We start from the raw sequence: 12,910 nt of genomic DNA on the forward strand, positions 1-12,910 counted from the left end.
GCACGTGCATATCCACGCATATGGGACCCACCCAACAACTCTTGGGAGTGAATTAGGGTCAGACGTTGTTCACAGTCTTCTAACTTTAAGGACTATCCCAATGAAGTAGCCTTCCGTATTGGGTCGCGTAGTAAAGTCAAAATCTTTTATTAGTTTCTTTGGCAATTGGGGCTGTAAACGAGCCAGACTCAACAAAGCTTTAAGTTATTCCAGTTTTTTTAGGTCATGTCAACCTTGAACTAACGATCCGAGTTCGAGATGATTGGTTTACAAAAATATGTATAATTTCAATGCTAAAGGTAATAAGATTTAAAATTCGATAATCCATAAAAAGAAAAAAAATATAGTTCAAGAAAAAAAAATTTAAAAGCATTGCTTGCAAGCCAACTACTCCAATCATTTGTTTTACACCGGGGCTGCTCAAGAGAAGTTGAGGCCCTAAGCATATTTCATTGGAGGCTTATATTTCTCCATATTTTTTTTTTCATTGGCGGCCCTCAGCATGCGCCATGTAATTCATTGATATGAAATATAAGAGTTATATTTTTTTCATTTGAAGTCCCAGGCGGTGGCCTCAAATCTCAAAGAGACCAGCAGGCCCTGGTTTTACATCACACTCTATGATGTAAGACATTTCTAAAACATATTTATTAATACTTAACAAGCCTACATGAGCTAAGCGGAGCCAAAACTACCTACAATTTTTACGTGGTTTATTGATCAAATTAAATGCCAGTTAAGAGCTCACTTGACTTGGTTAGAACCACAATGTCAATGGCTTCAAGTTTGGGCAAGTTCATCTGAACAAGGTGAATGTCATCATCCTGTTCAAGAACCTATCGAGCTCGAAGAACCCGACCGAGATGGTCTGAAAGGAAGGCTCGAACCAACCCGGGTCTGGAAGTGAGGCTCGTTTCGATGGTACCGATAGGGATTGTAGGGTTGTAATGTAGACCAAGTTTCTTCCTTTTAGAGGTGGCCTCGGGGCTCGAGATAGCTGGAACGACGACGCTGCCAGGAAAAGAAAAAGATGAAACAGAAAAAGGAGAGAGAGCCGAAAGAAATTCAACATTACCACTCATGAAGATCGACAAAATGTTGAACTCATAAACCGAACAAGAGCAAAGTCAAAACAAATAAAGAAAGCAGAGCATGATTGAGCGTGAAACTTGACCTAACCGTGAAACTTGAAAGCCCCTCCCACACTCGTTTAAAAAAAAAGTAAAACCCTAAACCGCCAGATCACTCCGCGATTCTTTCGTCTCTTACCGCCCAAAGCTCGTGAGGTGAGGATTAATAAGGTGTGGGACCCACACCTCCTTCTAAATGAAAGACCAGAGCGGTGACCCTGGGGCTCTTGTAATCTCTCTCTCTCTCTCTCTCTCTCTCTCTCTCTCTCTCTCTCTCTGTGATAATAAAATGCTGGAGGTCGTTAGATACCTTACCGGTGCCGCTGGGCCGAGCGGCTTCGGCTCCAAGTCCACAGCCGAGCAGGTGACCGAGGCCGGCGCGTGCTCTCTCTGCTCCGTGACCGCCATCATCACAGGTAAGCCTAGCCGAGCCGATGTCAGCCTCTGCTTCTGAGTTGTCTCTCTCTCTCTTCTTTTTTTGGGATATGATGGGTGGTTTTTGTCGATCAGGAGCGACGTCGGGAATCGGCGCGGAGACGGCTCGGGTGCTGGCGAAGCGCGGGGCGCGGCTCGTGCTCCCGGCTCGGAATGTGAAAACGGCGGAGGAGACGAGGAGCCGGATCAGGAAGGAGACGCCGAGCGCGGAGATCATCGTCATGGCTCTGGATCTCAGTTCCATGGCTTCCGTGAGGAGCTTCGTCGCCGAGTTCGATCGGCTTGGCTTGCCACTGAACATCCTCATGTACGCAGGCCTCCGCCGATCGCCGTTATTTAGTCCATTTTATGTTTCCATTTTAAAGTTAATTTTTTTCTCACATTTAAAACAAAAAATTCAGAAATAACGCAGGAAAATTTTGCCACCAGCATGCGGTGTCGGAAGATGGAATAGAGATGACGTTCGCTACTAATCATCTCGGTAAGAAAGTAATATTTTTCGAAAAAATTCAGAAATAACGCAAGAAAGTAATATTTTTCGAAGAATCGTTGTGTTTTTTATGATAATTTCTTCATATTTTATTGATGATGAACGGTAGGGCATTTTCTGTTGACGAAGCTATTGCTGAGGAAGATGATCGAAACTGCGGAGATTTCCGGGATGGAAGGACGGATAGTGAACGTTTCTTCTAGCATACATGGCTGGTACGACGGCGACAGCATTCTGCATGAGGAATTGACGTGCCAAAAGAAGAGGTAAAGAGGAAGATGGAAAAATGTTCCGGTTACCGGATTCCGTCTGTCTTCTCCGGTTTGCTAACTTTTCCTCCTTTTCTTCCTTCTTTCTGATAGCAGGTATGATCCTACTCGGGCTTATACGCTCTCGAAACTGGCGAACATTCTGCACGCCAAAGAGCTAGCGAAGAGGCTCAAAGTGAGCAACCAACCACTTCTTTTCCGTGCTCGGAATCCGTTGTTTGCGAGGGAAATTTCTGACCTAATTCTGTGGAATTTCAGAGAATGAACGCAAATGTGACGGCGAACTCGGTGCACCCGGGGATAGTTCGGACTCGCCTCAATCGAGAACGAGAAGGATTACTTACGGGTGATTCTTTTGCTGAATTTCTTCGTTTTTAGATAATCATAGAAGAGATTCACGATGTAACGTAGATTTCTGAAGAGTCTCACCGTTCTCCTTCTCTTTCTGCTCAGATCTGGCCTTCTTCTCGACATCGAAGCTCTTGAAAACGATCCCGCAGGTGAGGATCTCTCTTTCTCTATCGATTCCTGCGAAGATCGTCGAAATAAAATCTTTCTAAAGTTTTCCTAATTTCTCGAGATTTCCCGTTTCTCGCCTCAGGCGGCCGCGACGACGTGCTACGTAGCGACGCACCCGAGGGTTTCCAGCGTCTCCGGTCGGTACTTCGCCGACTGCAACGAGGCGTCGCCGTCGAGATTGGGGGAGAGCGATGCCGAGGGGAGCCAGCTGTGGAAGTCATCGGAAGAGATGACGGCGACGGTGGAGCGACCGGGCGTTTGTTCTTCACCCTACTGAAGCGGAGCGATCGGTTCTCTGCCGTTACGATCGGGAGGGATTCCATTGAGTGGTGATGATGGAGAACGTAACGGTGGGGAAGATTCGCTGCACGGAGTCGCAAAAATGCTACGGAATCACACGGAGGAGGAAAAAAGGGGGTGTTCTGGGAGAGACACGTCAATATGTAGCTTCCTTTGCACGCTTCATATTGTACAAAGACAAAGACAGATCCCTATATGATGTACATAGTTACATGAAATGCTGATATCACTGTTAAAAATACCGGCATGCCTAAAAATATGCTGAATACGTAAAGCATATTTAAATGCATAATAAAAAATAAATAATTTGGGAAATGTTGCAAGGTTAATATTGCGATAAAAGCACAATATTTGTAAGCTTTTGAAGATATTGAGATAAAATCGTGATATTTTTAATATATCACCAATATTTGTGACATAGGTTGAGCGACGGGGTTTCGGTGGGAGGCAAGAATTTAATAGAAAAGGAATTCAATTGCATTAAATCCTTTGGCCATTTCAGTCGAAAGAGGAATTTTGCGGAATTGGATTTAGGATTCCTTGAAACCAAACACAGAAGGGATTCGGTCCATTCCAAACATGAACAACGGGTATGGGTGATACTTCTCTTTTCTTTGGCTAAAACTTGATAGGTTCTCCCTTCTAGTTAGGAGGCAAAGGTATGCAACAACTAACCCTATACGGGTCTGGAGCATGCACCCAAGTGGCTTTTTCCCTAAATCCGCTGTCCCCAAGTAAGATGTGTGGTGGAGAATGAATATACCAGTTAAGTTTTGCTGCCATCTCTAGAAGTCCCATAAACCTCTATGTTTGGAGAGTCCATGTGAAGTGGGCCCATTGATGGTCTGAGCCATAGTGATAATGGAAGGAGCCAGCCAGGTGGGTCCTTGATGTCTGATTTTGTCATGTGTTTTCTTTGACTAAGCAATTGATGACGATTCATATGATCAGCTAATTATGAATTATGAAAGCATATATCCCCATTGGTTTGATAAAAAAAAAGGAAAACATCAATAAGAGTAAACAAAGGAATATTTAATGCCCATTTGTCAAAGTGCTAAGGTGATCAATGGATTGTTTTAATGACGATACTAATTTTTTATTAGGAGTCAAAAGTCAGATTAGTGATTGTTTATTTTGTCATGAATTGTAGTGGTTCATGGGAATATGAAGAAATTAAATAAAGGGACTCCATGTGGGCGATACAACCATGCTGCACCAGGGTTGAATGGCAATCCTGGTTGATAGAGAGAACAAGGGTTCGGTTCATATCCGGTGGAGCTACTTGTGAATGTCACCAAAGTTGATGGGATGTCACAAGTTTGAAACCTTTGAGCCGGCTTACTTCTTTGAGATTTGAGGCCACCGCCTAAGGCCTCAAATAATATATATATATATATATATAATGCTTATATTTCATATGCTGAAGGCCTCCAATGAAACATGGCACATGCTGAGGGCCTCCAATGAAAAAAAAAAATGGAGAAATATGTGCTTCCAAAGAAATATGCCTAGGGCCTCAACTTCTCTTGAGCCGCCCAGCCTGCGAGGTGCATCTTTTGCCTTAATGTCGAAGTTGGGTGTACATTCCAATGGACAGGGGTGACCTCAAGGGTTTTACTGAATGGAGGCCAGCCAATGTGCGGTTAGGGATGGCAATGGACCGGAGCGGGGGGCGGGGGACAAGGTTTTCACCCCTGCCCCGTCTCAAAATTCTATCCTCCATCCCCGCACGGGTTTTGATTTTAACCTCCATCCCCAGTTCAAACGGGGCGAGGCCCTATTTCTCCTCGGTCCACTATCATCTCTAAAGAAGGATCAGGGGCAGGGCAAGGCGGGGATCGAGGACGGGGATGGGGCGGGAGAAAGCGTAAGTCCATCCCCGCCTCCACATCCCTGAACGGGTTTTGATTTTGACCTCCATCCCCATTTCTTGTCCTCCATCCCCGGTCCAAACGGGGAGGGGTCCGTACGTTTCTCCAGGTCCACTCTCATGCCCATGTGCTGTTAGGGGTTTTTCCTTCGAGCAAAAAAAAAAATCCTGGTGAAGAGAGTCCATATGGTATTTCTCCAAACTTTTGCTTGGGAAGATTGGCATGTAGGTTTTCAGATGAATTAACGCCAGACATTCGATAGGACAGTGCTGTCGAGCTGGAAATTGTAGGTTTAGGACATGTTTACTCAAGCTGACCCAGCAGATATTTTCAACATGATCTGATTGTCAGGGATTGAACTTAGGTAGTGCTATTTTTTATTTCTCCTCTGACAAAAGAACATGATTGTCTAGCTAGATTCTGAAACTATGGAGTCGTCTGAGCCATTGATTTTAAAAAAATTTGTTTAAAAACCTGTTAAATGTGACGATCACATGATCCCAAATAAAATATGCAAATCATATATGCAATCTGATCTGAAAGAAATTAGAAAACAGTACTGTGTTAGATTAATGATGATGTGCGCTTGATAGCTGTCCTATACTAGCAGCGCATGTTAAACTACAGGCCATGTTTGGATAGAAAAGGGAAATCAATGTCAGGAGTTGCCTTTTCTTCCATGTCTATTCACGTGTTTGATTTCCCACTGGAAAGGAAATGTCCTTTCCTATGGGGTATCCGATCCATCAAGGTGCACTCAAACCACCCAAATAACAATCACCAGGTCTAGAAAAATGAAAATCCCAATTCCAGCCCATATAATTATGGAGTATCTAAATTTTTTTCCCATTAAAATATACAAGGAAACATTGGGGTCAGGCGAGTTGGGTTGGTTATCCAGAAAAAAAATCATAATCCAAACCCGACCTCTATGCTACTGGGGTCGGGTTCTGGTCAACCCGAATAACATTTGGGTGAGCATTTTTTATGTCTGTACCTGAATATCCTGGTTCATGATTGGGCCAGGAGCCCCAAAGGGGGTTGGCATAGTGGGGTGGGGCCTTGGCTGCTAGACGATCTCATGGGCATCACCTCTCTGCATAAACCAATGCTCGGCAGCAGGCCCGGGTCATAGCCTCGGAGTTTTACGCTGCCGGCATGATGATCATAGTTTTAACAGGCTGAGTGAGCGTGACAAGGTCTTCGTGCTGGGTGCGGTCTCTTCGAGTTATAAATTCAAAAAAGGTTTGGATTGGGGGCGAGACAAACCCGACCCATTGACAGCCTTATATGAAGAGATAGTGGATCAAACTGCACCAAAGAATTGATCAGCATAGGGCAAAGAGCTTAGAGCAAAGATCATTTATGAAATTAATGGCCTAAGTTTTAGTGAACAATAAAATTGAGGCAGGTTTGTAATTTTCAATGTGGGACTGTTGGAAACTGGACAGAGCTTGAATTTAATTGAACTGGGCCTCTCTCCAAGAAGGGTAATACTTAGACAGCCTTGTTGAACTGAGACTCTGAAGGTACCAAGACCAGACAGATTCAGACCCTTTCTAGGAGTGAGAATTATGATGTCTCAGGTATATGACCTAAACAGCCTTGTTGTTGACTGTCTTGAGTCCTAGTTTAGAATCTGTTCAGCAATTTGGATCAGGGCAGATCAAGTCCAAATGTTCAGCCGATCAGAACCTGAGCTAGGCTCATCATAAAGATTGGACTCTATATTGATATTCTTTTTGTTAGGCCAACTGTGTTCAGAGTAGGGCTGGTAAACGAACTGGGCAGCTCGCGACTCAGTTCAGTTTGGCTCATCATGAACTCTGTTGTGATCGGTTTGTATAACTGGCAACCTGAAACAAAAGCAACTCGTTGAACTGGGCTTGTCGCAGGTGAGCTCGTGTAGATAAAATATGCATATATTTTTTGTGTAATATATATATATATAAGTGGAAGCAGCCTATCGCGATTTTAAAAGGTTTATCCATGTTTTCTTTAAATCTGACCGTACATGTTTGATTTTATAGGAATAGACACTTGAATCATTCAACAAACAGGCAGGTTTTTAGAAGATTTAAAAATTACAGTCTAAACTTTTCATAAATATTGAAAGCCAAAAGATTCATGTTATATATAGAAAAAACATGATCCAGGTGTTGTTTCATAGCAAATAAAAAATGTTAAATACATTTGCAGGATCAAATTTGGTATTAACAAACAGAAAATGCTCGTTCACTCAGCCAAAAAGTGGCATGCAGCTGCCACTTTTCCTATATTAGTAGGTGGTAGCTGCCTACCACTTTGTTGGTCTACCACTAGCCTATCGGGCATTTAAAGTGTTTATCCGTGTTTTCTTTAAATCTGACCACATATATGTGATCTACATGTTTGATTTTAAGTTTTTATAAGACTTAAAAATCGATAGTCTAAACTTTTCATAAATATTGAAGGCTTAAAAACTCAAGTTATATATACAATGGATGCTCGTGCTAAAATCGATAAGGCCTTTAGTGCACATTTAAAGTGCCACTAAAGGTTCTTTTTAAGAGCACATGACAACTGAGCATCTATTGCACATGTGCAATGGATGGTAGGCAGCTACCACACTCTCTCTCTATCTCTCTTTATATATATATATATATATATATATATATATATATATATATATATATATATATATATATATATATATATATATATATATATATATATATATATAAAGAGAGAGTAATGGGTAGGTGCTAAATAAAACAAGCTAAATGGGTTTTTCTGCTCTTTTGGTATTTTTTTCACAATTCTGACCCCATAAATGTATTAGGCATGGTCGATTTACGAGGAATCTACACCTGAATATGTGTTTTCGATGAAAAAAACTGATATTTGGAGCTTCAAAAATTTACAAAGATTTTGGATAGTTGAGTTTTTGAACATTATAAAAACCCACCCATGTGTTAGAATCAAACACTTGAAGCGCTGATCCTTAAAAATCAAGTACATAGATCACATTTGTACGTTCAGAATTTAATAATAAAATAAAAAGAACCTGAAAAACTCATTTAGCATATTTTATTTAGCATAGACCCATTACTCAATATATATAGTAGAGCATAGGTGCTTGCATTATGCGTTTGATGGGTTTTTCTATTGCTTCAATGTTTTTTTGTCAATTTTGACCCCATAAATGTGGTGGGCATGGTCAATTTACGAGGAATCCACACCTAGACCATGTATTTTCAATGGAAAAAATGATATTTGAAGCCTAAAAAAATTATAAAGATTTTAGATCGCTGATTTTTCAAACCTCATAAACGCCCACCCATATGTCATAATCGAACACTTCAAGAGTGGATCCCTATAAAATCAAGTATACATAGATCACATCTGTATGGTAAGAATTTAAAAATAAAATAAAAAAGCCCATCAAGCACGTATCGCAAGCACCTACTCTCTCTCTCTCTCTCTCTCTCTCTCTCTCTCTCTCTCTCTCTCTCTCTCTCTATATATATATATATATATATATATATATATATATATATATATATATATATATATATATATATATATATATATATATATATATATATATATATATATATATATATATATATATATATATATAAGAAGAGGACACAAAATGGATCTCAAAGCATGGTAACGATCCAAAAGCCAAGAATGCTCTAGAAACTAAATCAAATGAAAACATCTAGAAGATAAAGGACGTAGAGATAAAGTTCCACCTTTTGTTACCTCTTGGAGATAAGATTTTATTCGTAAATCTCGTCATGTATATTTTTGATATAAGTATGGTAATGTCGTAATGGGCATCTCACCTCACCATCGAGAGTGTGAGATTCTATCACAGATGTAGGTCAAACTCGACCAAACCACGTAACTTTGTGCCATCTTCTGTTTATTTTTTTTGCTCTCTGTGTGACTGCTACTTTGTTATGGTATCAGAGCTTCAAGTTTTGATCGATCCTATGCTTTGTGGGTGGTGACTCCGTCTAAGAGTTAAACTTTGCTGCTCAATATAACTCAGCTATAGTAGCTCTCCCTTTGTTGCAGTTCTCTTGTTAATCCTACCGTTCTCTTGGTATTCTTGCTGTTAATCGCTTTGAACTAGAATTTCCTGCCTAGTAGTCTTGTTGAGTGCTAAGTGTTGTTGCCATTACATCCCTTCTGCTTCTAATTATTTTTGTAGCACCTATTTTCTTGAATAGATGGAGAAACATAATGAGCAATCACAAAACACCAATTAGAATAATTCATTTCACACCATAAATGAGCAAAGTATCACATTTGCATTTCCTTTACTTCGTGCACCAACTACTCCATAACATTTTTTTGGCCATTAGGTTTTCATCAAACAATTAACTTTTATGGGAGTCACAATTTGTGCCCCTTTTTATCTCTTACGACCTCTAAAGATTTATTGAAGTGTAAAGGAATGAATTAAAATTCTCATCACCATTCGAATTAAGTGTGCGGTGGTGTCAAGCAAGCTTTGTTCACTTGGTAGCAACCTTGGTACATCCGGTTGAAATTATTACAGGGATGCAGGTAGCGGCGATATATCTCGCTGCTATTGACCTATTTCTCATTGCTATAGTCCTATAACAGCGATAATTCTCGCTAAAAATAAATGGTTTTTGTTGAGTAATAATGGTTATATTTATAGCTCGTCGTTAAAATGTGAACCAACAGTAACGATGAATCACATCAAAACTGAAAACACCTAGCGGTGTGACAATATTTAATAATGAGGTTATTTTAATAGCGAGATGGGAAATAATGATGAGAATACCTGGCTCACCATTATAGGTTACTTATAAGTTATAATAGCCAGATACTATTCTCGTTATAGGCTATAACAATGATATCCTACGCATTAGTATAGACTATAACGGGGAGAATTAACTCACCAGTATAGGCTATAACAGTGACATAGGAATATCGCCTATAACCGCTAGACATGGATTTCACCATTATAGGTTATATACATGAAAACAAAAAACTAAAAATTAGTTTTTCAAATTTTTTTAACATTCACATAATATAGACATTGAATAAAAATTCGAAACAGAAGAATGCACTAAACATTTATCATGACAAAACCAAGCTCCATCACAAATATTACAAGTTTAAGCTAAGAGACAAAGTCAACATTCCTATGCATAAGCAATTAAAAAACAAGCATAAGAAATATATTAATCAACATCAGTGAAAACAGTAAAATGTACGTATCAGCAAAACCAGTTAAAGAGGTGTAAGGTGATCATTTCAACCTGGCAATATTGGGGCTCAAGAAAATGAGAGAATGTTGGGCACCTTGTAACATTGATGGTAAAGTTTAGCCTTTTTTTTTTAATATTGGTTACCTAGGCAAGCAAGACTATTCATCAACATGCAATGAACAAAAACTTTCCAAGATAAATCAAGCACCGTTATACACTGGTTCTTCATTACCTAAGGAAACTCAAAGTATTTACAGCAAAGTTAAGCTCACAAATGATACTGGCCCTCAACATTACACAAACAAGTATAAGCCCATGATTTATTTCTAATAAAACAAATATTCACAGAGGTATTGTATCTTCATGAATTTAGATATGCTAACATGCAAATAATAGCTCAAACAAACGAGTTCATAAGGTGAGCCCTTGATTCAATATATATATATATATATATATATATAAGTTTGTTAGGCCCTCTTTTTAGTCAGGTCTCGTTAGGCCCCTTCAAAAATCATAGTTTTAAGTAATTTTTTTACATCTAACACCATAGATGTGATCTATAGGTTTTGTTTACTAGGAACCGGCTTTGGATCGCCTAAATCTGACCTATAGATAGGTTTTTCCAATGATCTAAAATCAATGGCGATGAAGGTACTCATTTTTCTCAGCTAAGAAAAACATGTTTGTTCATAAAAAAACATGATCGAAGAGTCAATTCCTACTAAATTGAGCATGTTAAACACATTTAATGGTTCAGATCTATCATAAAACACTTAAAACCTATGGGGCAAAATAGAAAAGAACGAGAAATGGAGCCTAATATGTTCAGTTTTCACATATATATATATATATATATATATATATATATATATATATATATATATATATATATATATATATATATATATATATATATATATATTTTGAAACACAGTATATAGTCCAACACCCCAGCATCGTACGAGCTCAGGCACGTCACGATTTAAAAAAAAACAAAAAAATAAAAGATTTAGCGACCATTATGGACTTCGTGTGCAGTTCAAAAAGTATTTTGCACTGCTGATTGCGCACGATCCGCGCATAAAAAGTGTCAGATTTGTCTAAGGCATTGATGTTTACCTGTTTGATTATACATGATACAGGTTACTCATATAGAGAGAGGTGAAGAAGGTCAGTACATAGATCTGTTAGGAGTTGAAAAAATTCAAAAAGAGACACGTGGTTACAAGTCACTGTCCAATCAGCATCACATCATTCCAAGAGAGAATGGATGAAAGAATCGAACAGAACTGTCTCCTCTTCCAAACAACAGACATTTTGCAGCGGTACCTGATTCTTCAGTTGGTCATCTCCCCCCAAAACATCTCCAAACTGAAAGATTTCAACCATGGGACTCACACAAGGGTCATGACACTCCCATGGAAACTCACATCCACCATTCACATCCCCATTGCACCCATTAATGGAAACAGTGGAAGGAGACTCTGAGCAGCCATCACCAAAGGTCTCAAAATCATGGGTACCACCATGCTGCCTCTCCCCTTCATTAGACATTTTTAGTTCTTTATATACCCAAGGTGGTGAGACATTTGATGTGGGTCTAGTAGCCTTAGGAAGATGGATCTTCATGCTGCTTGATTCAATAATAGTGGCATTCTTCTTTCCAATATAATTGTACCTTGTGCTGTTGCTGTTGGTGGTGTTGGTGCTGTTGAGAAGTTCTTGTTGTGGAGAGAGAGGGGAATCGTTATTAGCATGGTTGCTGTGTTGGGGAGGGGCGTTGGTGACGGCCTTGTGGGTGTTTGGATCTATGCCTTCAGTTCTGAGTTTCTTGCTGAGATGGGTATTCCAATAATTCTTGATCTCATTGTCTGTCCGACCTGGTAGCCTCCCTGCAATGAGAGACCACCTGTTGCCCAGAAGGGAATGGAGTTTGAGGATGAGCTCCTCCTCATCTGAACCGATGTTCCCTCTCTTTATGTCTGGTCTGAGGTAGTTCATCCATCTCAGCCTGCAACTCTTCCCACATCTCAGCAGTCCTGCAGAGAGAGAGAGAGAGAGAGAGAGTATTAGGAAAATTGAACAAAAGAAAAGAAGGAAACCCATAAAGCAACAGCAGCGCCCATGCACCACCGGGATTCAATTCAAGACCTTCAGCTTAACACAGGACCCAGCTGATGACAAGGGTAACCACCGCAGTGGTAGCTATGGTCACCATGCTCGATGGTGTAACACACACACACGTGTACACAGGGCAAAGAACGAAACCTGCTTTCATGGGTAGAGATCTCCAGTGTCCTTCTCCATGGGCCTGTATGTATCTGGTTAGTAGTGCATCTTCTCTAGGAGTCCATGGACCCCTATGAAGCCCAACTTTTGAGCAACAAGGAGCCCTCCCCATCTCTCTCTCTCTCTCTCTCTCTCTCTCTCTCTCTCTCTCTCTCTCTCTCTCTTCAGTATGTTCTTGGGAGGCAGTCCTACCGTCCCAGTGAAGAGGAGAGACTAGCAGAGTGGGCTTCCATCCGCACTCCCTCTTTAATATCCTTCAATTTCACCCAGAGTGAGAACTTGGGAGGCTTCAGCCTTGCTTCTCAAATTCTTAGTCTACTGCCTCAAACCTATAGGGGTTGTTTAGGGTGAAGCCTTGGTTTTCACG

The 12,910-nt window shown here is 40.2% G+C and overlaps 2 protein-coding genes across 4 annotated transcripts; one reads left to right on the top strand and one right to left on the bottom strand.

Annotated features, from left to right (window-relative positions):
• Positions 1-1,355: 1,355 nt before the first annotated feature.
• Positions 1,356-3,226, top strand: LOC149836151 (short-chain dehydrogenase TIC 32 A, chloroplastic-like). Of its 3 annotated transcripts, none has more exons than XM_090010813.1 (8): positions 1,356-1,546; positions 1,641-1,872; positions 1,967-2,046; positions 2,165-2,321; positions 2,421-2,499; positions 2,583-2,670; positions 2,778-2,824; positions 2,926-3,226. In XM_090010813.1, exons 1-8 carry the CDS (start codon positions 1,420-1,422, stop codon positions 3,118-3,120), a joined length of 1,005 nt encoding a protein of 334 aa, XP_089866939.1. In that variant the 5' UTR covers positions 1,356-1,419; the 3' UTR covers positions 3,121-3,226. The 3 variants fall into 3 exon arrangements, with proteins under 3 accessions (XP_089866939.1, XP_089866938.1, XP_089866937.1); XM_090010812.1 differs by having other exon boundaries at positions 1,360-1,546; positions 2,418-2,499; XM_090010811.1 differs by having other exon boundaries at positions 1,420-1,546; positions 2,905-3,226.
• An 8,279-nt stretch (positions 3,227-11,505) lies between these two features.
• Positions 11,506-12,655, bottom strand: LOC149836152 (uncharacterized). The gene is made up of 2 exons (XM_090009710.1): positions 12,523-12,655; positions 11,506-12,293 (listed from the first exon to the last, which is right to left on the bottom strand). Exons 1-2 carry the CDS (start codon positions 12,653-12,655, stop codon positions 11,506-11,508), a joined length of 921 nt encoding a protein of 306 aa, XP_089865836.1.
• Between the last annotated feature and the right edge of the window lie 255 nt (positions 12,656-12,910).

Source organism: Nuphar pumila, chromosome 6, assembly GCF_984573655.1.
Source record: "Nuphar pumila chromosome 6, dmNupPumi1.hap1.1, whole genome shotgun sequence".
Taxonomy (NCBI): domain Eukaryota; kingdom Viridiplantae; phylum Streptophyta; class Magnoliopsida; order Nymphaeales; family Nymphaeaceae; genus Nuphar; species Nuphar pumila.

Bases quoted from the DNA above. Each gene is read 5' to 3' on its own strand.
- LOC149836152 (XM_090009710.1), bottom strand. From the start codon at position 12,655: ATGGGGAGGGCTCCTTGTTGCTCAAAAGTTGGGCTTCATAGGGGTCCA. The intron at 12,294-12,522 runs GTTTCGTTCTTT...CTCTCTCTGCAG, and splicing joins ATCTCTACCCATGAAAGCAG to GACTGCTGAGATGTGGGAAG.
- LOC149836151 (XM_090010811.1), top strand. From the start codon at position 1,420: ATGCTGGAGGTCGTTAGATACCTTACCGGTGCCGCTGGGCCGAGCGGC. The intron at 1,873-1,966 runs GTACGCAGGCCT...CAAAAAATTCAG, and splicing joins TTGCCACTGAACATCCTCAT to AAATAACGCAGGAAAATTTT. The intron at 2,322-2,420 runs GTAAAGAGGAAG...TTCTGATAGCAG, and splicing joins TTGACGTGCCAAAAGAAGAG to GTATGATCCTACTCGGGCTT.